This window comes from Hypomesus nipponensis, chromosome 1 (genome assembly GCF_054491055.1).
Source record: "Hypomesus nipponensis isolate SF chromosome 1, ASM5449105v1, whole genome shotgun sequence".
Taxonomy (NCBI): Eukaryota; Metazoa; Chordata; class Actinopteri; order Osmeriformes; family Osmeridae; genus Hypomesus; species Hypomesus nipponensis.
In genome coordinates, this window is record NC_140361.1 from 9,574,817 (window position 1) to 9,600,333 (window position 25,517).

At 46.5% G+C, this 25,517-nt stretch overlaps 1 protein-coding gene across 6 annotated transcripts in view; it reads right to left on the reverse strand.

Moving 5' to 3' along the window:
• The window catches only part of atp11c (ATPase phospholipid transporting 11C (ATP11C blood group)), a 35,364-nt gene extending 25,911 nt beyond the window's left edge, over nucleotides 1-9,453 (reverse strand). For 5 of the 6 annotated variants that reach the window (XR_014735869.1, XM_084684711.1, XM_084684710.1 and 2 more), the window contains exon 1: nucleotides 7,327-7,436. Coding sequence is in view for 5 of the 6 variants with exons in the window: in XM_084684711.1 (XP_084540837.1) it covers nucleotides 7,327-7,386 (60 nt within the window). In the remaining variant the exon portion in view is untranslated. Of the gene's footprint in view, nucleotides 1-7,326; nucleotides 7,437-7,493 lie in introns of those variants that run through there. The other variant, XM_084684705.1, reaches the window with a different exon arrangement.
• Between the last annotated feature and the right edge of the window lie 16,064 nt (nucleotides 9,454-25,517).

The following is a 25,517-nucleotide window of genomic DNA, read 5'->3' on the forward strand; positions in this document are numbered from 1 at the left end:
AAGAAGAAGAGGTCTCGTGTTCAGCGCAGGGACAATGAGGATGTTCGATAACAAGCACAGTGGCTATGTTACACAGGATGTGAGGTGTGGAAAGAGAACATCTACTTTGTGTGCGTCTGTGTACTTTTGCGCGTGTGTACTTGAACACAGCCTCCAGTAATGAATACCATGATGTTTATTGGTCTAACAACCCCTTATCTAGTGATGAAGGAGATTATTCTCTGAGACAGAGTCAATAAAGGGCAGTCTTCTTTCCCTAACCGGTCTTGTAGCCTACCCAGTACACACACCGCCTCATGCAGCCCTACAGAGCCTCACACAGGGATATCCGGGTTGACGAAATTCCCTCGTCGATGAAGTGCAGTGTATGTGCTCACTGTAGTGAGTGATGTGATAACAAGGACATCCCCAGGGATCAGGGGGACAACATTATGGGGGCGGGGCAAATCCCAGTGTTCCCACTGAAACAAATATCTCCATTGTATGACATTATGGGGGAGGCATGCACAAAGTACATGCAACAAAAAGACTCGTTGTCCAGAGCCTGGACCTGATTCTGTGTTTAATGTTTAAGCCCAGGCCTTGCACAAGGCCCCAGTGCTGCTCTTCGATGCGTTACTAGTCATCCAGGAAGCCTTCTCTCTCATTCGCTCTTCTCTCCCTCATCAAATCAAAAGAATCTAAATGTATTTGTATACATTTGTGCATTTGTTTACAAGCTATGTCACAGAGGGCTTAACATACGCCCATAGGACTGCCCCTCAATCAACCTAAACCCTCAAGGAAGACAAGGGAAAACTTCCAGAAAAACTCACTAGAAAACAAATGGAAGAAACCTTCAGTGAGAGATCCCCTCCAGAGACAGTTGGTTGTCATTCAGTTTCAATCACACATTCTACTCTTTATGGTTAAACGACTCAGGACAACAGTGTCCTCCAGACTCAGAACATGACTCAACATCCCCCAGGCTGCAGCATTTACACTTAGCCCTGCAGACCCTTGCTTCTTGTTCTGTGTCCAGTGGGACAGTGGGCCGATATATCACACCATAATGAAACCACCGGTGTCATCTCCATCACAAGCTCCCCCACAAAGGCCCTTTCTAGTCCCCAGTCCTCATGGCTCTGTCTTCCTGTCTTCAGCAGACTTGTCTTGGCAGACAGTGGCTCCATGGTGTATTAATAGTGCAACTTGAACAGAGAGCCGGTGCTGAGGAGCTGCTGTTGAATGGAAACGGCCCATTGTTCTAGAAGCATCCACACAGCTGCAGTAGGCAGGCAGGCAGGGAGACAGACACTCAGTGTACTGTACTCTAAACTGGCCTACATTACACCAAGTCCCTGGACACCAGAGGAGAAAGAAAACTCATCTAGACCTCAGTCAGAGATCTGGCTGCTGCTGCTAGGGAAGAAAGCTGTAGTAGTGGTCTTTCTAAAGGAGCTGCTCACTAGCAGTCTTGGAGGCTGGGCAACACTATTTAAGGAGTGTTTTTTTTCTCTGACTGGGGACGTCTGTGAAAAGGTAACAGGTGGCCATAAGCATTAGGCAGGCAAAGCTCGCCTTGAAAAGGAAGATTGATTCACTTGTCATCTGTGCCCATGTAGGGTGAGGATGGAGAATGAGGCTGACTGCTCCCGTAGTATTTTGTGTGTATCTGAGGCAATGTGCATGACATTCTTAGGTGTAGACCACAACACATGATGAAAATAAATAGGAGTAGTTGAAAATGTTTACTGTTGGGGAAAAAAGGCCAATATAAGACAAACAGGAAACGTGCAAGCACTTTACAGAATGCTCACATGTTTGTGAACAGCAATAATGTTCAACATCGTTCCTCAAAATGCAGACTGTGTGTTAAAGGGTAACCACATTCCTTCACAACCTGCTTTAAAGGGATGGTCAGTATTTGGTCATATCCAACTTCAAACAAAAGCCTGACTCAATCTGCCTATTAATGTAGCAATTCACATTTTCAACTTCAGACCCAGTGATTCAGTTACTCGCGTATGATTCTACAAGCCTTACAGGAGGCAGCTCTGGTTGTAGAAGTCATGTGACTCAACCTCCCTCCAGCCTGATCCTCACATCACAGCCCCCCAGCCCGGATAGCCTGACAGGAGGGATTTATTCTCAAGGGGGTCTTATGGGAAAAAATCTCAACACTTCATATTCAAAGAGATGGGAAAACCAAGTGCGTTTCTAGAAGCACCACAGCCAATCTTTAATCTATAATTAAAGAGTGAATTTAAAGAACCACGGCCATTACTGGAGTCTGGTTTCCCCAGCCAAGTGTTCCAATCCGACCTAGGCGGGAGGCTGGGATGGAGGGGTGAACGAGAGCGATGGTAAAGAGAGGAGGCCAGGCATTTGGTGCCTGTGATGCTGTAGTGTGATGCGTCTTCTCGTTTCCATGCGCTGAGACTAAAACCAATCTACTGAAAGAAGCTGGGTGGCTTTCATCCCTTCCCCACACGTGGCCATCTGGGAGGGAAGACATCTTCATGCTGACGAGCCCTAAAACATCTAAATCTACATATCGGCAGCAGCACTTCTGATCTCATCATCTTTTAGAATGCACCAAGCTATTCTGACTGTAATTGCTATTCAATTAATTATCTTAAGTTGTGGGAGGGAGGGAAGGAGGGAGGGAGGGGGTGTGTGGCCAGGCTTCATCAAGCAGGCCCCTGCAACTAAAATCAATGAGGATTCTTCCCGCTTCTTCTTCTTAACCGAGTGTCCCCCCCCCTTCCCCCAGTCCTTTGTAACCACAGCTAAGACATACCACAGCTCATTTTTCTCCCCCGGTGACTGATGCCGGCTGCCTAACCATTCCTTTGCTGTGGTAATCATTGTGGGTTGTTGTTCAACCGAAGCTGCTGCTGTTTGAGAGTGTGTATGTGTGTGTGTGTGTGTGTCACCTGACACTCGTTAAACCTTTGCACAGCGGCTGCGGTTCTTCTCTCCTGTGTCAGCATATTGTTTCAGGTAGCAAAGAGAGTGATAATGAAAACTGAAATGACGAAACATTGAATGTGCTGCCTCCCTCTCCTCTCCAGCCCTCCTTCTCCCACTTGTCTCTCTCCTGACTCAGACAGAGACACGCCCATAGACCAGAAGATATCCCCGGAACACATCTCAGCATTCTCTACACATCTCACTGCGAACGCTCTCTGGAGCAAGAGCACCACACAGGGAAGCTCTGGGTGAGCCTTTATAAATATATGGATGACAGGAACGCATGCAGGAAAGTGCTGGGACCACGGCAGGGCTGGTGATGGGGCAGGAGAGGAGGGACGTCGCGAGGAGAATCTAAAATAAATGAAGCCTTCTGAATGATTTAGAAGTACAAACTGAGAATTCAACCTCACTTTTAGATGGAGACGGGGAAATTGCCACAGAAAGCAACTGAGCACCCAAATCTGCCTCTCCGACGCCCACGTTCCACCACTTCCGCCCCACCAGGGGTTACCCCTCCCGCTCCTCAAATGAAAGGCCATTACATGCAGGAAAAGAGACACTTTGAGTGTGAGAGGACACGACAGGTAAACCTATTGCCTCTCCATTTCCCTGGGTTAGGTCACGCACCGGCCCAGTGCTCCATCAGCCTGTCCCATCAGCCAGCTACAGTTTATCCCCCTTTTAGACTCCCTCGCCTGGCCTCCCCTTGTATCACCCCCCCCCCACACACACACACACACACACTCCTCCTACCTATTCTATGTATTTATTATCCTGCTGTGTGGTGCAGATGAGCTCCACTGGCTGGCCTTTCATCACCGGGCGAGCGAGGGAGAGAACCGGGAGCGAGCGAGCGAGAGGGAGAGAAGTCAGAGTAAGCACTTCTGTCCGCCGGCCAGTTCGGAGCGGAAGACTAATGGCGGCAAAACGGAGCCCAGCACTAATCAATACGCAGCTCTCTTGATGAAAACAGGCCTGATAAATCAAGCTCCGGCACAAGCCTTGTGTGGACTGTGGCCTCTTCGTGCACTCTTACCCCCCGGCTCTCACCCGGAACTCCAGCTAGAGACAGACCCACAGTTTGACACCCCCCCATCACTGTCATCACCTAACCACCCCCTCCACAACAGGTGGTTTGGCCCATATATAGTGATGCTGTCAAGCGACGAGTTCACAAATGGCCGACTAAAAGCAAGGAGGGGGGGAGGGTCACATACGGTATGAAATGTGGGCTTAATGAGCTCAAACCTGAGCATCTGACGTCATACAGACACAGGCTCTTCAGGATTGTGGACACAACACATCCATGCTGTGTTTAGAGGTGGCATGCAATGCTTTTTACTGGTTGTTTGAAAGGCGCCACTGCTTCAGCAGCCCTATAGACACACAGGGCGGGACGAATACATAGAGAATGTGCGCCACTACAGATGAAATGATAGCTCAACAGAACCATTACTGAAAAGGTCTTTCAAAACCCAAGAGACTTGAGAGCAGGGCACGACGGTGGGGGGGCTTGCACCCAGGAAGGAGCTGTGTTATGGTAACATCCCTCTGTGTGCAAGCCTGTGCGTGTGCTGCTGGCTGTGCACGCAGCGGTTCGACCTGAGGCAGGTTGACAGCACCTGGGGGCTCTCGCACACTGTGTGACATGCAAGCCTGCATAGGCCTGATACCACACAACATCCCCTGCCAGGGGAAGGCCTGCTTATTAACACTTAGGTCACCACAGAGTGGAGGTGGCAGGCAGGGCTGAGCATGGCCAGGCCCCAACATAGGGTGTCAACCTGCAACCGGATGGGGGGGGGGAGGAGAGAGAGAGAGAGAGAGAGAGAGAGCGAGAGAGAGCGAGCGAGAGAGAGCGAGCGAGAGAGAGCGAGAGAGAGAGAGAGCGAGAGACAGCATGAGATAGTGAGAGAAGGAAGCAGGGTGGTTGTGCATCCTGAGTGGATATTAATGCACTCAGAAGAGTAGTAACAATCCTCCTGAAAAGACCAGTGAAACTGCACCAACTGGTCACATTCAAAGAATTTCAAAAAACATTGTGCATATGTAGGGGGTGTGGGTGTGAGGAAAGGAGGTGTTGGGACAAACTCTCACAATGCCCTTTTAATCACGGTGTACTTTACAATCTTGTTTGGTTTCACAGTCATGTGGTTAACCCCACCAGTTCATTCTTTAGATCTCATCAGGAGTGAACTTCAAAAGACTGCATTAGCCTGATGCTCTCAGGGAAAGCATCAGAGCCTCCGCTACAGTTGCTCCCATTATCCATTTGGACAAACCAAATGGGCTAGCCTCTAAAACTCGGAGGGGAAGGGGAAAAAAAGATACAAATGAAATCACCGTTTTTGTGCAATCTGAGCATGTGAACAGCTTTAAAAATAAACACACACTTCAACACAATAATTATAACATATATATATATATATATATATATATATATTCCGTAATTATAATTATAATAATTGAATAATAACTTAATAATTATAATGCATGTTTCATTTCAAAACGTGAATCAGCATGCATTGGCAACTTGAAAGCATAATCATGGCAAAACACTAGGCTTGGACCAGAAAATAATCATTATCTGAAAAAAGCTTACACCCAAAATCCCAAGTGTTATCTGATGTCAATGCACTTATTAAGCCAGGTAAAATGAATGCCCTCACATGGAAACCAAACTAATGGCACAGTAAATAAAAGACAATAAGAGCCACACAGTAGCATCACTGGCTTTAGCTACCCAGCAGGAGAGCACCAGTCACTGTGGAGAAGGATAGGTTGTGGAGAACAGCCTGGGCGATGGAATGTGTCTATGCTGCTCCCCCACCGCCAAGGCAGGGGCTTCCACAACGAATACTATCACATTTCCGCCAGGCTCCACCTCTCACAGATCACACACTGCTGCTGCTGCTGCTGCCTTCAAGGGCTTGAGGGGGACATCAAAGGCTACTGTGTGATTCTGCATTCCTGTCAGAGTATTTACAACCTCTGGAGCTTCCCCCTAATGCAAAAACAAGCACTGCTCGCTCCCAAACAGCCAAGCACTGCTCGCTCACAACCAGCCATCTTTAATGACTTTCCAAAGACACTCAGGGTTTAACCAACACATGGAGTCACAACGATTCAAGTGAGGTTTGCGTACACTCTTCAAACTGCGTTCAGACTGAGCGAGAAAGACTATCTCCCTCATAATGCTACCCCCCCCCCCCCCCCAGAGCTAAGTCAGGGAGGCGTGAATCAGGAGGCAGAGTCTGAGATAGCACAATGTGCATCAGTGACAGTATGGCTCGCCGCTCCACACACAGTGTTATTTACAGCTCACACCAAAAAGAAATGACAGGAGCAAACAGCTCCAGAGCCAAAAAATACGCTGACCTGGCATCACTTAGAGAGCTGCCGGGAAGAGGGTCAGGCTGCATCATTACTATATTGGTTCCCCTCATTTACCGTTGGTATCTATACTGCTCACATTGACTCTGTGGGATTAAATCTAACACTGACAACAGGTTATTGGAGGTCAGGACTGTAAAAAGTGGTCAAAATGGTTCAGCATTCATTAACCAGCATTTGTCCCCATCACTGGTCACTGCCACTTGACAATTCGCTACCAATGATTTAATGTCTACAAAACCTGTGAAGAGTGCATTTACATGTTTGGTTGGATTTCACAGAAAATTATGAAATGCTGCAAATGACAACTTTTATACACTAGTAATTTCTCCTAATGACAAGTTTACTCTCTCCCCTCCTGAAGCAGTGCTTCAGGGAAGGGATTACACATTTTCTGCAACCGAGACGACCATGAAAGCTCGCACGTGACTTAAAATTAGGAACATGACTATCAGATATTAGCAAATGTCAGTTTACACATCAGATAACAAACCGAGTATCCGGCAGTGCCCTATTTTGAATTGCAATGCAGCCTCAAAGTGTGACTCATACAAAAATGCTGGCTGAGGGCTGACGAAAACGTTAGTCAGGAACTGAGCTAGCTAGCAATCTGTCTAACAGCAGCCAGGAAACATGCCCTGTTCAGGGCTTTGGCTGAAATACTACTAGTCAGAATGACAAGTGTATACCTAATATGAATCACTTCAAATTACATGTTTGTATGGGATAGTCTACGTTTAAAAGTAAATAGGCTGGTTGTATGACACCCTTGCCTCAAAACATTTTACTAAATTGGATGGAATATGTGCGTCAAAAGCTAACTTTAGTAGCACTAACCGCAGTCTCTTGACTTAAAGCATCAAGATTGATGGATAACTATTCATAAAAACCTGAGTTACAAATAACAAGTAGTGTATCTTGTAATTTTGCTAGTGTTAACGTTATGAGTCAATGTAGCATCTTTGATTTGCTTACTTGGTGAACAACCTTGAGAATGGTTAAAGACAAGAGCAAGATGTGGATGACATGCCGCATAAAGTGGTCAGTGAGTGTTCTCCAGCTGTTATCCGTGTAGACCGGTGCAAGTGGGTAGCCATGTGTGTTGCCATAGAAATCCGAATGAGTGTCGCTGCCATACATACCAAACGATTAAGTCTTCTCCGCAGCATATTGCAGTTTTTCTCGTCTCTTTCGCCTTGGTAGGAGAAGACACCGGCGAACTCTGTTTCAACAACCAACTACAGGCTCTGTTTGAGCTTTTCTGTTGAGTAACTTTGCATGTATATTAGTTCACAAGCTAGCACTAGCTATCTATTTCCTACCCTAGTCCTAGCTATATGAAAAGCCGCAGCGATGCTACATTGTTTCCATTTTGTTTGAATTCGTTCTCTTCTAACCATTCGCATTCTCTCGGTTTCGAATATTTTCCGCGTTGCGGTGTACTAGGCTACTTGTGCTTTCTCAACCACAAGGCTGGAGCAGTCCACGACATCCTATGCCCTGTTGCTGTGAATCCCAGGTTGATTCGTCTACAAGTCAGCTTGCGTTCACAGCGGTCACATAAAAACCGATAACTTCAATTATTAAGATCCATCCACTAGTCGTATCTCCCACCACCGCCCCCTTTGCTATCCCCCCCTCTCTCGCTGTCAAACAATTTTCACTCTACCCTGCTCTAGCTAGCTACCTACCTACAAACGTTGGATCTAATAAACTCGTTCTTGTTACCAGTGCTCGCCGTTTCTACGGAAGAGACTGAAAAGTTAAAACAAGTACCGCAGTAAGCGTGGGAACAACATTTAATTTAACCTCAACGAGATATCTAGATGGTGAAAAATGTTGGCTATCAGCACATTTGTCAAGTTTTAAAACTATAACGGCATGACAACCGGTATTACTAAGTGGACCTGATTTGGTGTTGAGAGAAATCGGAAATTAAATCCCGCCCACCTGTAATGCAACCGGCTCTTCTCGGTTCCCAAATCGTGCAGTCACATTCCCACGTTCAGAACTCGTTCTCGGTGCGGTGACTCGTGGTTTTATGGGAGTTGTAGTCCATTTGGCTTTAATGAACTACATAATTGTCACTTCGGTACTTCTTCACTTGGCTTGACGTATTCACTTCTTAATTAAACCATGGCGCAGCATGAGAAGGAATGTCATAAACTGGGTGTTAACATTTTGAAAGCCCTATCGGCCTATATCCTTTTCTCTGGACATAGAATGAATGGACTGAAAACAACTTCACACATTTGAGAAGTTGCAAGATGCAGTGTAATGATTATTACAAAGAATAATGCAAATATATGTAGCAAATTATCACAGTGGAAATCAGTGAAAGAGTTTCTTGGTCTCAGTGGGTTTCTTAAGTCAGGTGCTAATCTAATTGGTCTTATCTGAGTCCCTAATTGGTTATAAAAATTGGATAATGACAAGCGTATCTTTATATGGCATATAGTTTTTTGCGTATTGATAACGTATACAAACAGTAATAATCAATCCCTGTACTGGTAGAAAAAATGTCCCCCTGCTCTCAGGTTATGTTAAACTAGGCTACATTGCCACCGTGTGGCAGTTATGTTGGACTGTAGCCCAAATTATCTTGCCCCAACACTAAATGTCTACATGTGAAATAAGATCATAAAATGTTTTTTTTCGGGGGATTTGGTTAATATGCTTGAAGGATTGTATTAATGATTGCGCCATTTTCAAGAAGCAGCCTAGAAGTCACTTTATTACAACAACTCAGTTCATACGTGGACATATTAGAGTGGAATGTTTACATTTTTATATTGTATATTTAAGGACTGCGCACACATTTTTTAGATTCTCATATGTTTATTGTATGTTTTTCTGTATGCACCTGGCCACCAAAGTAAATTCATTTGTGTACACTTACTTGGCGATAAAACTTAATTTTGATTCAGATTTAGGATCACATAGTTCAGTTGCTGTCATTTGAGATATGTCCACACGAGGGCAGTCCAAGGCCGGCAATGCAGTAGGACAACTTGTTGCTTGTTCCTGAACAGACGACCAAAAGGGTTGATTTGGACCAGCGAACTGATTGTCACTGACGTTGACTACTGTGTACTTAAGTCTTCCCAAGGAACTGTCAACAAGACGTGTATAATATCAACTGAGAAAACACCTCAGTATGGTGACAACAAATATATTTTGTCAAATATAAACTGAAAGAAAGAGTACTTGGCTGTCCACCTTTGTGAGCTTATTTTGAGTTGTTTCTTTAAATGCTAACACCAGTGCAGTGTGTATGTTTTATGTAGAAAAATATAAGTTTTATGTATGATCCTCTTCAACCCTATGAGATGTAATAAATATGTAAAATATGCTTCACTAATTTGATAAAACTTTTAATTTAACTGTCAATATGCACATTAAATAATTCACAAGTAGCCCTTTAAAGAACGGCCTCTTTTCAACCTTTCTATACTTCATAAACATGTACAAAACTGTACAGACAGACCTGTATGAATTACAACAGAAAGTTTTGTTGATTGTTTCAATGGTGGCTCTGTGGTTACATTCAAGTGCACTGTTTTATCCTAGTCTAATATTCAGTGTACAGTACTGAAACTCTCACTTGTACAGTTTTGAGGGCATTCCTTCACTGGCTCTTCCTCTGACTGTTTTAGCCCCACTTCTGAATCCAAACTGACAGTCCCCATGGAGGAGCCTTGGTCGAGTTTGGAAACTTCCCCAGCCATCTGTCCTAGAGCAGCCCCCCTGCCTCCCTACACGCATCCCCCATTCCCACACTGGGCCTTTGTCAGCAGTTCCTGTCCCTGGACTAGGCGTGGCGCGCGCGGAGGCTGGGGCGACCGTGGGTGCTTTCAGAGGCACCTGCAGATGGGACAAAGGGCCAAGGGTGCTGGGGCTGAAGACAGATTGATGCTTTGTGCGTTGAGGCAAGAGGAGTTGGTGTGTGTATATGTGTGTGTGGTGCATGTGTGTTTGTGTGTGTTTGTGTCCATGGATAGGTTGGGGGTGGGGGGTGGTTGTAGTTAGCTGAGAAGTTTGGGGGAGAGGATTTTGGGGGAGCGGGGGGTTGGCTAGGGGGGGTCTGTCACTCTAGTCTGTGTGAGTCCAAGCTTTGGAAGAACCAGAGAGATTGACAGCTTTTGTGGGCTGCCTCCCAACACAATGGTAGTGCTTTAATGGGCGGTAAAGCTAGAGTAGAGCTTTGGGGAAGGATTGCGGAGAGGAGGTGGTTGGTTGTGGTGATTTTGGGGGGCGGGGGGTGGGGGGTATTTTACTGCTTTGCTTAGTGGGGACCAATTCATAGGCATTCAGTCCAAGGCTCGTTATTCACTGAATGCATCCAGTGCAGGAATGTAGCAGCATCAATTAGAATGTGTTAGCAGATAGCAAGGCATAAAAGGAAAAGCTTTCTCTCCCTTTTGCTGGCAGGACAACACAGTCTTACTATAGGAGGTGTCAGAGCCACAAAGCCTTTTTTGTGGGTCTCTCTCCATTACATTACTAGTGCAATATGTAAGGTGGGGACTCTTTTGATTTAAATTAAGTGGAAAAAACACTAAATCCTATTTTTATTCAGCAGGGATAATGGTGTTATACTCTATAAAGGTCTTTAACTACTTATCTGTGGCTTAAAATCTCCCTGGCTCCCCTTTTCTTTCCACCTCAGTGTCTTACTCTCATTCGAGGCATTATATTTATTCAATGGTGGAGGGTCAAAGACAGACTGTTAAATAGTGTTGCTTGTAGCCTTAACTGCCGCATCACTTGTGATTGTGTACCAGTGGGTCAACGGTTTGTCGTGTTGTCCCCCTGGAAGAAAAGAGGAAGGGATATGAATTAAAACAGTATCTTGTAAGCCATTGTTTGTACTGGGCACAGGTCGCCACTTCAGACAGCAAGGGCCTGTTGGGTAATGAGTTCTTCTAGAACTTTCACTGGGAGCCCAGAAAAGAACGGAAGAAGTGGAAAACACTTTGATCATGATCAAATGTCAGGGCAACACACCACTCTGTTTTGTTTTTTGAAAGGACCGAACTAACATTTAAACGAATTTGCCAGTGTCGAACTAAAGATTTTTTTAAGGTACAACCTTAAGCTCAGTCCAAATACATTTGAATTTAGATTTGTATCATTGGTCGTATTTAATTTTTACACGCACAATTTCTGCCTTACCGTATGATTAGACGACAGAGAGTGCGGCTTCCGATAAGTTATTTTATCCTACTCTGACTTCACCATGCAGAGAGCATCTGGAGATGTTCAGAGTGTCTGCGTTCAGCATCCATTTCCTTGCTCTTAACAGTAAATGATACAGCTGGCACGTTTGCTCAACTGGAATTGGGCATTTTTGTTCTCCAGAGGCGTAATGTGAACGTGCTGGCAGGAACCTCTCGTAGAAAGGTGTACGTTTCAATATGAGCAATTATGCTTCATTTGGAGCCAAATGAGGCAAATTTGCATCCAGTGAAAAGGGAAGGAGAGTTAAAATGTGTGAAAAGTGCAGTAAATTGAGGCAAACATCGTAACATGCAGAACTGCATCTCCGCTGTAATTGTGTAATTGTAGAATAGCTTTAAATGCAGCACCCAATTAAATGTGCTTCTTCTGCAAGGCAAAGAATTGGCAGAGAATTATGCGAAGTAAGTCTAGGCCCATTTTTATAAGCTGCCTCCTTCAGGGGTTGTGGTAGGGTGAGAGGGGGGATGTTTTGCAGCAAAATTGAATATCTGATCAAATATGGACAGATGTCTTCATAGATGTTCTGTGCCAGTGAATGGATGTGAAGGGGGGGTGGGGGGGTGGCCTCCTCTGAGAGAGATAGTGCTTCCTGCCCTGAGTGGCAAAGGGGCACGGGAAGCAGAGGGTGAGAGAGAGAGGGGGATGAGGACAGGCTCTCAGTGGGGGGAGACATTTCCCTGAAACACCAGTTGATGGGTTTCTCCCAAACTGGGTGGAGTGGTGCGGTCTGCAGTGCTGCAGAACAGGCTGGTCTCTGTCTGGATTAGACCCTGCTACACACAAAGGAGAGCTCAAGTAAACGGTTCATGAATGCTGATTAATTGATGCCATTTTTCTGCAGTGTGCCATGGAGATTTAGAAGGACATGGGGAGGGTGGGTGTCTGAGAAGGGAGAACTCTGGCATTGGCTCAAAGTGTATGGGTGTGTGTATGTGTGTGTGTGTGTGTGTGTTTATGTCTGTTATTGTTGTACATCTTGGATGCTGAGGGTCTCAGGAGGACTGGTCAGGGGTTGTTCAGAACTGACAAGAGTTATTCATCTGGAAAGATCTTGTAGTGAGAAGCAATCAACCAAAATACCAGTACCTCCAACATCATTCTGTGATACTATTCCCATCACTCTGGTTTATGTGGATAAACTTAGCACAAATAGTTTGGCCCATGGTCAGTGTCCTCTGAGAATCCCCAGCTCAGGTGGTGGAGCCTGGGAAGAAGGTTCCCACGATGGGGCTGAGGGGTACAGGTGTCTTGGGAGAATGAGGGTGGCCTGGGGCTCGAAGGGGCGAATCACTGGCCCATAGCCCGCCTCAATGGAGGGATCTCAGGGGCCAACTCAATAGGCCGGGTTCCACTTGATGGAGAGAGAAAGGGCTGTTTCAGCCACTGCCCAGCAGGAAAGATCTGGTTGTGGAAGACTTCTTTCAGGACTCTCTGTTTGTCTGAAGGCTGTCACAGCAGATGAGTACTCAGCAAACAGCGTGAACAAGGATTTGAACCAGAAAACCAACAGAGCCTTGACAATATTGTGATTGGGCCTTGTCTCCTTAGAGGGGGTTGAAAGGCGAATTGAGAGCAGGAACAAGTGCACATTCAAAGCAGGACGTGAACGCCTTGGGTTGGGTTTTATGGATTTGGGGGATAAATCGAGTCCTGTGCTCGCTGGATAAAGCTAAATCATGTTAATCTACCAGTTCTCTCATTTAAGGGCTGGGTAGGTCTAAACATGTTGTATCTGAATGTCCCTTAAACCAAAGCCATGCAAAAGGCTTGACTAATTGTCATTTTTCAATTAAAAAACATTTTGTGTTTGAAGAGCAATTCGGTTCCCTTGTAATAAATAACAACAATGAAAATTCAATTTGCTCCAGCAGAAAGTATTGATTTGTTCATCAGCTGATTGTGATGCTGAATGCAAGCCATAATTAGATGGCCATCACACAGTGAGTCCTTTTCAGATCACTTGTCTGGCTAAGCTACTCTCCTCAGAGCTGCAGTCAATGCCGCAGGGCGACATGTAACCTGGAACTGCTCAAAGGAACCTCTGACACCTGAGTGTGTTTTAACCACGGTCCACTCTGAGCCATTATCCTGTTTTTAACACAACCATATTGTCAGGGATTGTCTGGGGGCTGGGATTCTCCTAATTATCTCCTCAATCTAATAGCTCTGCATGTGATTGGCCTGCTCTCTCTCTCTCTCTCTCTCTCTCTCTCTCTCTCTCTCTCTCTCTCTCTCTCTCTCTCTCTCTCTCTCTCTCTCTCTCTCTCTCTCTCTCTCTCTCTCTCTCTCTCTCTCTCTCTCTCTCTCTCTCTCTCTCTCTCTGTTTCTCTTTCTTTTTTGTTTTATTTTTTCCCTCGCTCTACCCTCTCTCACACACATGCAAACACATACAATCTTTGCTCACATTCAACACTTAAGTTTGTGCACACACACCTTGTCACGACACGTGCGCAGCCCACACACACCTGTGTGCACTGTCACCTGGCCTGCCACTGAGTCCAGGGATTAGCTGTAAAGCCCAAGATCATTCCACTGCAGAACAAGAGCCCGGAGTGGAACAGGTCTGGAATCTGCGCACCTCCCACACACTCAGCCTACTTCACAACAAGAACGATCAGTAACATCCTTTCTCTACAGCCCCACACATTCACTGGTTAGTTCAAAAGGAAAGCATGATACATTCAGAAATCGTTGACACTGCTGCCTTGTTTCAAAACCAGGTTTTTGTACAGGAGAGGGGAAATTTAGCCAAATGGATTTTTCACACTAACACGTTTAGAATAGCACTCCTCACTATCTTTCAGCTGTTGACAACAAACAGAATGAGGAGTCTGAATCGGTGAAAGCAGATTACACACAAAAACAAACCGATTATCTGCTTCCATTTTGTTTCCTTTTCTGACTTTGTATACATTTATCGACCTATTTATCCATTTGATGGTGAAGGAAAGAGGCTAACAAAGGGCCATGTTGTCTGTTGGAGGAGTTGCGCTAACTTTAAAGGTTTGTGAAGAGAGAGGGCTTGTGATGGAATGGACCGGGAAGGACTGTGACTTGTCCATTGAGAGTGGAGGGGCACGCTGGATTAGCTTGATTTGCCTCTGAATGGACGCCTTCCATTATTCTTGTTAGGGAGCTGTCACATCGAATAGAGCAAGAGAAAACCTTCTTTTATCAACCTTTTCCCAGTGAAACTGAACAGGCAATCAATAACTGAATTCAGGCTCTGGGGAAAGTCAAGCAGAATGATATGGGGGTGTAATAAAGGAGGTATTTGTCAAATTGCTAATGGGAGAAAAAGCGGATAACTGATGTAATTTGGGCTGGAGTTTGCCAGTGAGAGTAGCAGCAAATTAAAAAATAAAGCAATGAAGTCATTCCAGCAAAATATGTTTATCAGCCTCTGATAAGAAAATTACTAAATATTTAAGAAATATGCTAAATACAAAATATAGAAATGGCCAGGTATGCCACAAAAAATAAAATCTATAATTTAGCCACCACTTAAGGGTTTTTATTAACTACATTTCAAGTATTTCAATTGGATGTTTGTGTATTTGGAAAAAAAAGGTGCATTTGTGCAACGGAAATTCGATGAAGTCTAATTCAAGATTTGCCATCCACAAACACACCATTATGTGAAACTCTTAAAATGTCGGTGTAGTTTATTCATTATTTTTACTACAATTGCATTCTGGCTGTTCAAATCTACGATTGCAAAATAAAAAGGATGTATTATTGTTAAAGTTCAACTTTACATACACGTTATTTAAAAAGTGCAATAAGGTACTTACAGTATACTGGCATCTAACTAGGGACGCAAAACTGGATGGTTATCAAACGGATCATTTTGCACAGACTCACAGTCTCAGTAATAAGCCGGAACAATCAGAATTGTCTCATTTTTTTATTATAGGAATGACACCATATTGTTTTGGAGTTTCATTATATGGACCTTATTGTGCCATTGTTCCTTGTCTGACACCAGGATAATGCCTGAATACAGACAGAATTATGCTGTGTATAAAGAGATCCCATAGACCGGGGCCATTTCAATTATCCCTCTACACACTGAAAACATGGAGAGAATAACACTGAAGCTACAGCCCAAGCTGCGTTCAAGACCGTCTCCCAACTTTGTTTCCACTATTGTTAAAGAGCTGAGCAACATAATTAACATGAACGTGGGTACCACTGTATGAAAAAAAAATCACGCTTTTTAGCTGTATTTAAATTTAACTGCACTTTCATTTAGCTGCACATGATTACATTAATTTCTTGATTTTTATAATAATTAATTATATTCTTTATAATAATAAAATTATTATATTGTGAAAGAATAAACACAAAATCTATTATATCTATTATAAAAACAAAATAATAGACAGACTTTAAATGAGAAGGGCGGTAGCAACTAAGACTTTACAGAGAATCCAGGTGTGTGTTTACAACAAGTCAGTTGGATACTGATCGTTGGGTTAGAAAAATGAAAAGAGAGCCGGTGTACATGGTTGGCCACTGGGCAACGAGGATTTCACCTTAAATCATTCATCAACTCATTTCCTCATATTTGTGCTGCCAGTTTTTCCAGTGGATGGAGAAAATGAATCGGATCATTAGGCCTCATCAATCAATTTAGTAATTGATGACTTAATTGATGGCGCTGTTACACAGTTAATTGAGCACCTCCATTGCAGCATGTCATTGTTCAGATTGCTTGGATACACTGCCCGGTGACCAGCCTTAAGTAGTGAGAGAATTTGAACAAAATATACTTTTTTTTTTGTTGGTAACTGTGCTTTTGAAAACACAATAAAAACAAGCATACTGCCGAGCACATTCATAGGTACAATTAAAGTAAAAATACATTTCAATAAGACATTTAAAACATTGTAAATATTATGTAAAAGAAGGAAGATAGTAATCTGTTGAGTTCATGAAATTCTTGATAGTTTCACACTCCAATACAGTTTACTTAACAAATATTCCTGGAGTTCTTGCCTTCCCAGTGAGTGCATATGAGGTTTTGGTCGTTGTAATTGTCAGCCATCCATCTTCAGTGCAGAGAGAGGCGATAAGAGCAAGTGAATAATGATTCCTGCCTCAAATGAGAGTCTCAGTTCAGTGGGGGCCAGGTTCAAAGCCCTTCACAGAGAAACCACTTTCTTTATACCTTTCCTCTATCCCTTTTCCACCTTATACCCTTTACATTCTCTAAACTCTACCTGTTTCTCCCACCTCTTTGTCAGTTACCAGTCCACTTTGGTTAATTTAGACTCTGTGCCCTGGGCTAAAAGAAAGTGGCTTCATGAGCGTTATAGGAGGTTAAGTTGCTGGTTCTCCCCAGATCAGGTCTCCTATTTCTGGGGTGAGGTAGTAGTGTGGCATTGGGGGGGGGGGGGGGGGCTGTAGGGCAGCACCCTTAATTGGGTTACAGAATACTTTAATTATGGCGGTTTCCCACATTCCTGCCCTGATCTGAGGACGCCTCCAACACAATACATGGTGCAGAAAAAACCCAGCGAGACCCGGCCTCGGAGTGCAGCTGCGAAGCAATTATCATCAAGCACCACCGCATCTGTGTACAAACAATCCCACAGCTGCCGGCATTGATACTGTAGATGGGGAGCAGCCGAGAGAAAGCCCAGGTCGACCCCAGGGCCCCGGTATCTTTTCGGAGGTGGCAGCCATGCCTCCATTCATCTGGATGGGGATCTGCGACACCTCAGAACACTAAACCTGTTTACAATTTTAAATGAACTTTCACACATCACGGAACACAAAACACAGACACACACACACACACACACAGAGGTACAGAGGCAGAGTGTGCTCGCTGTTGATGCAGGTCGTTAGATAAACATTTGTTTCATTCGGCAGTTTTGGTGACTTTGCTGGCTGCTGGGTGTCAAGGATAGCACCCCTCATGGCTAGCTAGGAACTCACTTACACCTGACCCAAATATGCTGTAGACGTGAGTAACTTGACACTTCCGTAAAAGATGGCCTTGGAGCAGAATCAAGTAGCAACAATAGTGTTGGTAATCTGAGGCTTTCTGACACCATAACTAGGAAACGTAGTTTACATACCATGTGTACTTTCTCCTCTTATAAGGACAGGACATTTACATTACATTTACATTTATTCATTTAGCAGACGACATTTGTTCATTTCCTAATCTTTATTGCCAAAGTGTGAGTTGCCTGCGTGTGCATGCATGTGTGTACATCAAGATGGCGTGAGTGAGAGTGTGTGTGTATGTGTGTGTGTGTGTGTTTGTGTTTGTGAGGAGGCTTTGACAGATAGGACCTGTGTGGTAGACTGGATGTGAGGAGCTTTACGACAGGCAGGTGTACGGGCAGGGCTGTGTTGGTCTGGGGGTGGGAGAGGGGCTGGGGTTGGGGTGGGAGAGGGGCTGGGGCTGGGGTGGGAGAGGGGCTGGGGTTGGGGTGGGAGAGGGGCTGGGGTTGGGGAGGGAGAGGGGCTACCCTGGGCTGTCAGCTCTGAGGGCTGCTGGAAGACTCAGCGGGAGCCCCTCATGGCCCCGGGATGCCCCGTTACCATGGCGAGGAACTGGAATGTTCTGCCACACAATGGGCTCCCAGGGCTAGAAGGGCACACGATGTGATAACCACATTAAAGTCCCTCCAACATCTGTTGGGGTGCCGCAGAAAGGACTATCTGCAGGCATTAACCCCCCGAAACTGGAATCATTAACCCCCAGTCCTGGGAGAGAAGGGGGACAACAGGCCTCTATTTGTCAGCCGTCCCATGGAGGGACTGTGGGGGCTAATATTTTACCACAAACAGCGTGAGAAGAGGAGAAAACCTGGGCTCCATGGGGTCGAATGATGGAGAGAGGTTTACCACGGTCTACTCACACACACCCAGGAGGTAAACTGTCGTGTGTATCATCGTTCTTGGGACACACATTGATACATACAAACACGGATACACACACGTACATACGCACACAAACACACAAGCAGAGTCTCGGAGTCATCTGGAAGTTTCACACTGCCGCAAAATAAATTATATTTGTATATTTCTTATTCCAATTATTATAACAATTTTGAAAGAAAAACACGTTATTCTGTCCTATCGTTAGCTTTGTTATTAAATGGTGTACTGAATCTTATAATATTTCAGCGCTACAAAATATACCTGAATGGTCTATACATAGGATGCATGTATTACATCTTGATGTTCACATTAATATCAACATTCGTAGTTACCTTTATAGTGAGCACAAAACAGTGGCTCCTATGAACCCATGTTGGTTCATTCTGAAGTGATGACCTATTGATGAGGACACTTTGGGAGGCGAGCAGCAGAAATAACAGGTGTCCCATCACAAAGACATCTCCCAGGCTCTAGGATGCCAGGGTGCATCGTGGGTCAGCGCCAAGCCTCATCCGCCTCCACAGGTTCCAGAGCAAAGGCGACCTCTCTCTCCCCGATGAATAATTAGGAGACAAAGGCTCCAGGGAGGGCTTGGAGAGGCCTAATGCAAGAAAGCCAGATGCAGAGAGTGGGGAGATGAGTTTTAGCCCCAGCCGTCCCCCACAGACAGCATCCTCCATGTGATTCTCTGTAGATGAGGGGCTGCAGGAGGTGCCCCCTAATGCGTTGGGTCCTCAAGTGCCTCCACACAAGTAATCCCATTCACTGCAGCTCATTACATGGGCAATTAAGTGCTGGGGTGGGGATGGGGGGGTGGGGGTGGGGGGGGTGGAGAGGTTGGGTAGGGATGGATACGGTAGAGGCAGGGTGGGGTTTGGTGGTGTCGTGGGTGCCCACAGCCGGTCCAAAAAGTACACACACACACACCCACCCACCCTCCCCCCTGCTCTCCTTCACCTGGGCCGGGCTGTATGGACACCTGCCTCTCCTAATGAAGATCCATGGCTTCATTTCCATTTCTGGAGTCATATCAGAGACGGAGGCGCACAAAACGGCCCTGTATCCCCCCCCCCCCACACACACACACACACACACTCCTCCACCCCTCCTCCCTCTACCCCTCCCCGGGTTTGAAGGGCCGGATAGAATGACGCGGCTAAGTGCTCTGGCAGAGCGGGGCAGCTGCGGAGCCTGAAAATGGGATTTGGTTCGGGGACCTGAAGTGGGGGGCTTGGATGGAGTGGGCCCTGTGTTTGGATTGGCCACAATAGCAGCCGTGTGCTAGCTCTGCAGTACCCCGGCCCTAATGAGGCTTTCTGCAGGGCAGGAGGAGGAGAGAGGAGGAGTGGAGGAGAGTGGAGGAGAGTGGAGGAGAATGGAGGAGTGGATGAGGAAGGGAGGAGGGGGAGGGCACTACACACCTACCTCACACCTCGCTCTCACCTCTTCAGCAGATAACAGCTAAGCTGCTCGTCAAGACTCACTCACACATTCATGCACGTGCACACATACAATCTTTGGGCTATGAGTTCATCTCGTTCCTCTAATCATGCATCCTCTTGGGTATACTGTGCGTCCGGAAAGTATTAACAGGGCTTTACTTTTCCCACGTGATGTTATGTTACAACCTTATTCCAAAATGGAATCAATCATTATTTATATTTTTTTCCAATATCCTATAATGATAGCGTGAAATGTTTGCAAATCTGTTTAAAAAAAATTACAAACTTTTTTTTACTTTGTCATTATGGGATATTGTGTGTAGAATGTTGAGGGGAAAAAATCTTTGAATCCATTTTAGAGTAAGACTGTAACATAACAAAATGTGGAAAAATTTGAATACTTTCCGGATGCACTGTATTTGTTACAAAAGCCCCATTATGGACCTTTCTCAGCAACATATGACCAAACATTCAACAATCCATCTGATAAGTTATTTTATTAGAAGCTGGTGCTTATCATTCATTCAGAATCACGACCCAGGTTTCTTGTGCGTGTGAGCGTTTGTGAGTGAGTATGTCTGTCAGTACAGTGTTCTGTGTTAGCCTTGTTAACATGTTCTAGCTCATTGACTCCTCTCAGAGCCTCAATACTGTGTGTGTGTGTGTGGGGGGGGGGGGGGGCGTGGGGGGCTCTGCGACCAGGTGAGGAGCAGGAGGGGGTTGGGGAGAGAAGGAGACAAACCTAAATAAACAGAGGGAAACTCTGCCCATACCACAGCTGCCTATTCCTATGACACATCTGCTGCATCATGTGATAGATTTGGTGATATTCGTTTTGGGTTCAAGTTAAACAATGTATATCATGCTGCTGGTTATGATGGTAATATTGTTATAATTGTTACAGTGAACATGTGTGAATTTTGAAGTGTGTCTGTGTGTGCGTGAGTTTGTGTGTGTGTGTATGTGGCCTGGGGGAGTGGAGGTAGGTTGTGTTGGTGTCGTTTTGCAGGCCCCTCTGCAGTCACCTGGAACAGGGCACTTCCCCTCTCTGGGTCTTATCAGCTCTCAGAGGAAATACCTGCCACAGGTAAACACGACCCCTTAGCCCCTCTGCCATCCTTCAGGACCCGGACCCAGACCTGGACCTGGACCTGGACCTGGACCTGGACCTGGACCTGGACCTGGACCTGGACCTGGACCTGGACCTGGACCTGGACCCAGACCCAGACTTAGAACCAGACCCAGACTTAGACCCAGACCCAGACCCAGACTTAGACCCATACCCAGACCTGTATTCACATTTAGACTCAGACCCAGACCCAGACTTAGACCCAGACTTAGAACCAGACCCAGACCCAGACCCAGACCCAGACTTAGAACCAGACCCAGACCCAGACCCAGACCCAGACCCAGACCCAGACCCAGACCCAGACCCAGACCCAGACCCAGATCCAGACTTAGACCCCGACCCAGACCTGTATTCACATTTAGACCCAGACCCAGACCAAGACCCAGACCCAGACCCAGACCCAGACCCAGACCCAGACCCAGACCCAGACCCAGACCCAGACCTGTATTCACATTTAGAGCCAGACCCAGACCCAGATCAGGACCTATACAAAGAACTTCCCTACCCTCAGACCTACCCTCAATCCAGCCCTTGATTCCTGGGCCCTGGCCTCTGGCCCCCAGCGCCTGGCCCCAGCCCATGGCCTCCAGCCCCTGGCCCCAAGCTCTGACTCACCTTGTCTGGATGTTGTTCTTTCTGCTCCACTGGGGAGCATCACCCCCACCTTCTCAACCCCTCATCCCTCTGTCTCAAATGTAATCTTATCTACATATCAGCAGGTGTAACCCTATATCCTTCTTATCAACTTTGGTATCCTCTGCTCTGTTTTGCATTGTCATTCTATTGATTTATGGTGAGAAGATTCCTTAGAAATAATACATCTTATGTGGCCTCAAAACTTTGTGCGTAATGGTGAATCGTAAGTGCTCAGAAATGTGTAATGAATTAAAATGGGATATAAAAGAATAATGGTTATAATTAAAATGCTAATCTGTTCGATTTTTAATGGTTTCAGAGTCTAATTAATTCCTCTATCTATACTGAACTGTGTTATAAATGTGTGGGCGGTGATTCATATGTTTGAAATATTTCCCAGGGCAGGGTGAGAGAGGAGTTCCTCTATGAAATGAGACACAGTCAGTGATCACAGCACAACATCACACAGTCAGCTCACCTTACCATCCTCACACACACACACACACAAACACAAGCACACACACATTAACTATGCAGTTTGAAAGTACTCTTGTCTGGTCAAAGAGCGCAGTGAGTATCCTTGTCTGTTGTCTGTGAAGGCAGATTCACACCGACACCATAGTGCAATTTCCTCTGGGATGGTGGTGTGTGTGTGTGTGTGTGTGTGCGTGTGTGTTTAAGAGTTTTATATCATCAGATTTTGTTTTTCTTTCATTCCTTCAAGGTGACCACTTTACTGACAGGAAGCATTTCCAAAACGGTAACCCAATAGTCATCACAGACGAGAAAAGACGTAGAATGAAAGATTGTGGCTTCATCAGAGCCCTGTGCTGGGAACAGTCAATGGTGTGTGTGATTGAACTGGTTGTTCCAGTCCTGAGTGTGGTGGAGGAGCAAAGGAGGAGGAATGGAGGAGGGGGGAGGGAGGGAGGCTGAGACTCCCGGAAGGGGGACTGCTCCCCAGGGACAGCTGTCCCTTTTAGGGAGGGAACATTCCCACAGTCCTGGCTCTGCCTCCAGGACAGAGGGCCAGGCCATGGCGCCCTGGCTGGCTCACCTCTCCGCTGCCCCCTCCCCCCCCCCCTTTGGACCCGCCACCCCCCAACACACAAACCTCCTCCTTCCTGCACTACACCCCCCCCCATCTTCTCCTTCCACCACAGGGTCAGGGCTACTCTCTCACCCCTGCCCCCCCCACCTTCCCACCCTCCCTTCTCCTACCACCCCTCCCCCTCTGTCACCTGAGCCGCACAGGTAGATGCCGAACTTTATTTGATGGATGTGGTTTCCCACGGCGACAGTGATGTACGTATGTGGCGGGGGAGTGTAGGAGCGGGGGGGTACTTCTCTTCCATCCCACCATCCTGGAGTGATTCTGGGCCTGATAACCCCCCTGGTATACCTCTCCTGACGAGTGAAACGAGAGAAGACGAGACATCCTGTGTCACACACCTGAGTGTACGCCTCATCAACCTGAGACAAAGGGGGCCTCCGTCCCACTCCCTCCAATTAAGACCCCCGACACACAGTGCTTGTTAAATGTGCTCGTCCTACACCGGGGAGGACCATGTGGCACTCTCCGTGTGTTTTGTTTAATTTTGACCAATTTTTTGCTGTCATTACTGGGATGTTTGCCAGCTCATGTTTTCAGTGTGTAAAGCAGCAGAACATCCAACGACTGACTGACTCAGCACAATCCCCGCTTTGCTGCCTGGTGACCCGTACCACTGTGTCGACTACTGGCTGTTGCTGTGCGGGGGGGGGGGGGGGGGAGTGTCTGTTTGAGACAGAGAGAGAGAGATGCAGGGAGAGAGAGAGCCTGTGTGTTTGGACCAATCAAGCAAAGTAACCCCAAACCTCTTCCTAAATTCACCAAAAGTGCTGTGTTTAGTCATTATGGAGATCATCCCTTCTCCCCCTCCTCCTCTTCTCCTCCCTCCATCCCAGCAGCTGATAGGGAAGGAGTGGAGATAAGTAGAACAATGGCCAGGGTGAAGACCTGGATCCCAGTTGTTTCCTATCTGTCGCCTCATCTGCAGGGCCCGGTGCCTCAGTCAGAGGATGTTGTTAAACCAACTCAAACACTCAAACATCCTGTGCCATCACCCTGCGTACTGGCCCTCCCCCACCCCCCACCCTCCCCTCCTCCAACACACACAAGCCCCCCTACCCACCCATCCCCACACGCACACACGCACAAGCACACACACATTCACTTCTCTTTGCGGGGCCTTCACAGAGGATGAGGGCCAGGCTGCTGTGGATGGTTCCCGAGCCCCTGGGCTGTTAGCTGAGATGAGGGCTCTGGAGCCTGCCCAGGGCTGGTGGTCCGAGCTGGGCCAAGAGGGCAGTGGGTGGAGTTAACACAAAGGGGTTCACGCACCTACACACGCATGTACGCACACACACAAACCCATGTGTACATACACAAACTGACGCGTAAGCATACCCAAACACACATAGCAAGAGTTGAACCAACTCTTGGTTGAACCAAGCCAGACTGGGAAGGTGCATCTGGACTGGACTGGATGAGAGCGAGGCAGGGCAGGGCAGGGCAGGGCAGGGCAGGGCAGGGCAGGGCAGGGCAGGGCAGGGCAGGGCAGGGCAGGGCAGGGCAGGGCAGGGCAGGGCAGGCCAGGCCAGGCCAGGCCAGGCCAGGCCAGGCCAGGCCAGGGCAGGGCAGGGCAGGGCAGGGCAGGGCAGGGCAGGCAGCATGTCAACAGGCCCCTGGTAAGATCCCGACGGAAGATCCTTGTCAAACAGAGAAGAACTGTCCTAATATCACGTTTGAGTGAGACAACAAGGCTATAACTATTTCATTTAAACAATAGGGTTAAAACATTCATTTTTACTGTGCTTTCTCTCTGAATTGGACATGGGCTTAGTACAACTCTCAACATTTTCTAAATGTTCTTCTGACATAGCGGTTTGTGAACATTTCCAAGGCTTAAACTGATGACAGTAGGTTCAGTAGATCCAGTTGAATGTCAGTCCATATTATGTACACATAAAAACAAACACACATAAGCACACACACACACAAACACACACACCTACACACACACACACACACCTACACGCACACACACACACCCACAAACAACCCCCCTCACACACGTGTCTCCTTGAGAAGGAGGAAGCCCCAGAGAAGGCAGGTTAATATCAGGAGCACTTGACAACAATGGTATGTTATGAAAAGCTGCAGCAGTAATAAGGTCTTTTTGTTGGGACTTTAGAGCAGAGCCACATCACATCATTACTCATCCCGCCAGCCAATTTGCCTGTCGGCATGGCAACCGGCCTCGGCTGAAGCCAGAAGCAAGACCGGAATCTCAATGGCTAGATTGAAAAACACACACACAAAGAATGTTCTAGATGAGAAAAAGTTTACAAGTGGCACAGCGACCCTTAGTCAAGGTCTCCAAGATGGAAAAAGTAAGTTCTGTAACGTCTGAGCTTTATCAATTCTCGCAATCTCTACGATACAAACAATTCTATACAGCTTAGCTCTGCCGAACTCTTGAGGAAAACATTCATTTCTGTTTGGATGGGGTTCACTGCTTGTTGCCTGGCGTGTATGTGAGTGCATGTGTGTAAGGTGGCAGTCCAGTAGAGGTATGTGGTGGTGGTGTGTGTAGAGTTGTCCTCCAGGTCGTCGGGGTGTGTGTTGGGTCAGTATGAAGCGGTCAGCAGCTGCTGTCTGGCCCAAGTCCTGTGTTTCCCAGGCTGGGGGGGATTGACAGGCCAGTAATAAAACTAGGCGCCCTGGTTGGGCTGTGTGCAGGGACCATTGTTCCCTGGTCGGGGCCCACGGC